Source organism: Plectropomus leopardus, unplaced genomic scaffold (assembly GCF_008729295.1).
Source record: "Plectropomus leopardus isolate mb unplaced genomic scaffold, YSFRI_Pleo_2.0 unplaced_scaffold5482, whole genome shotgun sequence".
In the NCBI taxonomy this organism is placed as follows: Eukaryota; Metazoa; Chordata; class Actinopteri; order Perciformes; family Serranidae; genus Plectropomus; species Plectropomus leopardus.
The window spans coordinates 1-3,174 of record NW_024660209.1 but is presented as its reverse complement, the minus strand read 5'-3'; the positions used below and the strand labels follow the sequence as shown (position 1 = coordinate 3,174).

At 40.2% G+C, this 3,174-nt stretch overlaps 1 protein-coding gene across 1 annotated transcript; it reads left to right on the top strand.

Moving 5' to 3' along the window:
• Positions 1-1,471: 1,471 nt before the first annotated feature.
• On the top strand, positions 1,472-3,166 carry LOC121939652 (protocadherin alpha-8-like; the record flags this gene model as incomplete). The annotated part of the gene is made up of 1 exon (XM_042482646.1): positions 1,472-3,166. A coding segment is annotated over exon 1 (1,695 nt), but the record flags the coding sequence as incomplete, so codon positions are not given.
• Positions 3,167-3,174: the final 8 nt, after the last annotated feature.

The window sequence follows — 3,174 nt, the reverse complement described above, 5'->3', positions numbered from 1 at the left end:
TTTTACCTGATGATAACTTTGGGCTCAGTTTCTGTACTTTTTATCATTAGTATCATCGTGCTGATTGCAATGCAGTGCTCCAAATCCACAGACTATACTTCAAAATATCTACAAGAGACTAATTATGATGGGACACTGTGTCACAGCATCCAGTATAGATCTGGAGACAAACGGTACATGTTAGTTGGACCCAGAATGAGTATAGGATCTACTATAGTCCCTGGCAGCCATGCAAACACACTAGTGCTCCCTGACAGGAGGAGGACATCTGGAGAGGTAAGGCCTAGGGCATTTTAAGTACATTTTTTTCCTACCTGGTTGTTTTCAAAAGAAAGTTGTTGAGTGTCTGCTGTGATGTTAACGACAGATTTTCTTCTAAAATAAGCACACTTAAACTAGAATGACATAACCATAGAATGAGCATTGTAAATCCCAATCCTAGAAGTCGTTTACATTGGGCAGACATTTGGAACGCCAAATGAATTTACTGAATTTTCTTCAAAAACAGATGATTTTGCCCATTGGTTCCCTGTCTGTTTCCACTTGGACAGTGATGGAGGCTTGCAGGTCTTCTTTTTGTTCCAATTACATCTTTGGTCGTTCATTAACCGACCTTTTTTGCTACTACTCCTTCCTCTTTTTTACTCTTTTGAGTAATTTTTTTCCCCTTTTTTTTGGTTTATTCTGTTCGTGTTGCTTGTGCGTAATTTGATCAGGTGAATCATGCCTTAAGCAAGAGAGCTGACTGATTTGAGATACATGACACTCAGCCATCAACAACAGGTGAGCAATATTGCAGCTTGGTGCAAAAAGAATGTCGAAAATAAGCTTGAAACTGAATGCAAATCTTTCACCAGTTGTAGTTGGACACGCATAAAGTTAGTTGTGATCCCTGTCCATGGTGCTGAACGTAAGTCCTCTGGTGTTGATGCGATCACGAATTGCTCACGATATACTGAACTGACTTCGTGTCATTGCTTTAATTAAATCAAGTTAAGTTTGATCAGGAACATATTTTCATATGCTATGGACAATCCTCTTGGCATTTTGAGAGGCCCTGATCTATCATAGTTTTATCAAAAGGAAGTTTTGTTTTGCTAGGGGGCAGTCACGGTATTTTTTTTAATTAACTTAACAAATTTTAAAACCTGGATTTGAGCTGAAGTGCTATTTTAATTGGATTGTTATTGCAATAGGAATTTAGATCGCATGGTGTCAGTATATCATAAAAACTAAGCATTACACCAGCTGGCCTTCATGGCATTTCGGTTCCACCTCTTTGTAGAGTCCACAACTCGACATTGTCGCAGCCGTTTTTGGTTCCTGCTGCCTTTGAAAAAAACTCTATTTGTCATAATGTCTGTCGTTGTGGGAGCAGGATGGATGTTCTCACATGTGGAAATGTTTTTTTCTCTCATTATCACGAAGGTTTTGTTTTTGTGAGTGATTACTGATGATTTCGGGTTTAACCATGGAACAAAGAGGATACAAGATCCGAAGGGCGAGAGGATATTTGGTCGGCTGCGTGGTTGCTGTGTTTTTGTGGAGCGTGGCATCGGCGCAAATAAGATATTCAGTCTCTGAGGAAGTTAACGAAGGAACTGTGGTCGGAAATATAGCAAAAGATCTGGGACTGGATAGAAGCACGCTGAAAGAAAGGAAGTATCGGATTGTGTCGAGTAATGTGGATCCTCTTTTCCACGTAAATCAGAATGATGGTGTCCTGTATGTGAGCCGAAAAATTGATCGAGAAGAGGTGTGCTCGCAGAGCAGTACGTGTTTAATAAATCTAAAAACCGTGCTAGAAAACCCACTGGAGGTACACTATATAGTAGTGGAAGTGCTGGATATAAATGACCATTCTCCCAGCTTCCCAGAGAGAGAAAAAACGTTGGAGATTTCTGAGTCTGTGTTACCAGGAGTACGCATTCCGTTACAACACGCAAGAGATCCAGACGGTGGTCTATTCTCTGTTCAGCAGTATAAACTCAGCCCCAGTGACAACTTTCGTTTGGAAGTTAAGGATAAGGGAGAGGATGGCAAAATACCGATTTTAATTGTGCAGAAATCTTTGGATAGGGAGACCGCGGGAAGCCATTCATTAGTGCTGACCGCATTGGACGGAGGGAAACCTGCGAAATCTGGTGAAATGAATATTAGAGTAAATGTTTTGGATATTAATGATAACGCACCTGTTTTCTCTCAAGATGTTTATTCAGTGATGCTGGACGAAAACGCTCCAGTAGGCACAACAGTCATACAAGTGAATGCAACTGATTTAGATGACGGTCCGAACGCAGATGTAATTTACTCATTTAGCAGTATTGTTAACCGTAGGTTGTTAAAGCTTTTTGATATCAACTCGTCGACGGGTGAAATAACTGTGAAAGGTTTAATAAACTATGAGGAGAAGGACAGATATGAAATTGAAATTCAAGCATCAGATAAAGGTCTGGCTCCTCTCGCCACACAAAAAAGCGTCATTATCAAAATAGTTGATGTGAATGATAATGCACCTGAAATTGAAGTTACCTCATTTTCGAGCTCAATTCCTGAAGACTCCAGACCTGGGACTACAGTTGCCCTGATCAGTGTAAATGACTTGGACTCTGGTCTTAATGGAAAAGTTATTTGCTCCATAAGTGAGGATGCTCCGTTTACTTTAACACCATCTTTACAAGAAAAAATGTATTCATTAGTGACCAAATCGCCTCTAGATAGAGAGAAACAGTCAAAATATGACTTAACAATACATGCAAAAGACGCTGGTCAACCCCCATTATCATCTGAAAAGACAATAGGCGTTGTGGTGTCTGATGTGAATGACAACATTCCAGAGTTTATACTGAGTCCCTATACTTTCTATGTCACTGAAGGTAATGAGGCAGGTACCTCTGTGTTTTCTGTTCAAGCTTATGATCGTGATGAGAACGACAATGCTCGTATTTCCTATCATATCCTAAGAGACTCGAGCACAGAAAACAAATTATCTTCGTTTCTCAACATAAACTCTGAAAATGGAGATATTTCCGCGCTAAAAAGTTTCGACTTTGAAACTCTGAAAACTTTCCAGTTCCAAGTTGTCGCCACAGATTCTGGAACTCCGTCACTAAGCAACAACGTCACAGTGAACGTGTTCATTCTGGATCAGAACGACAACGCTCCAGTCATCCT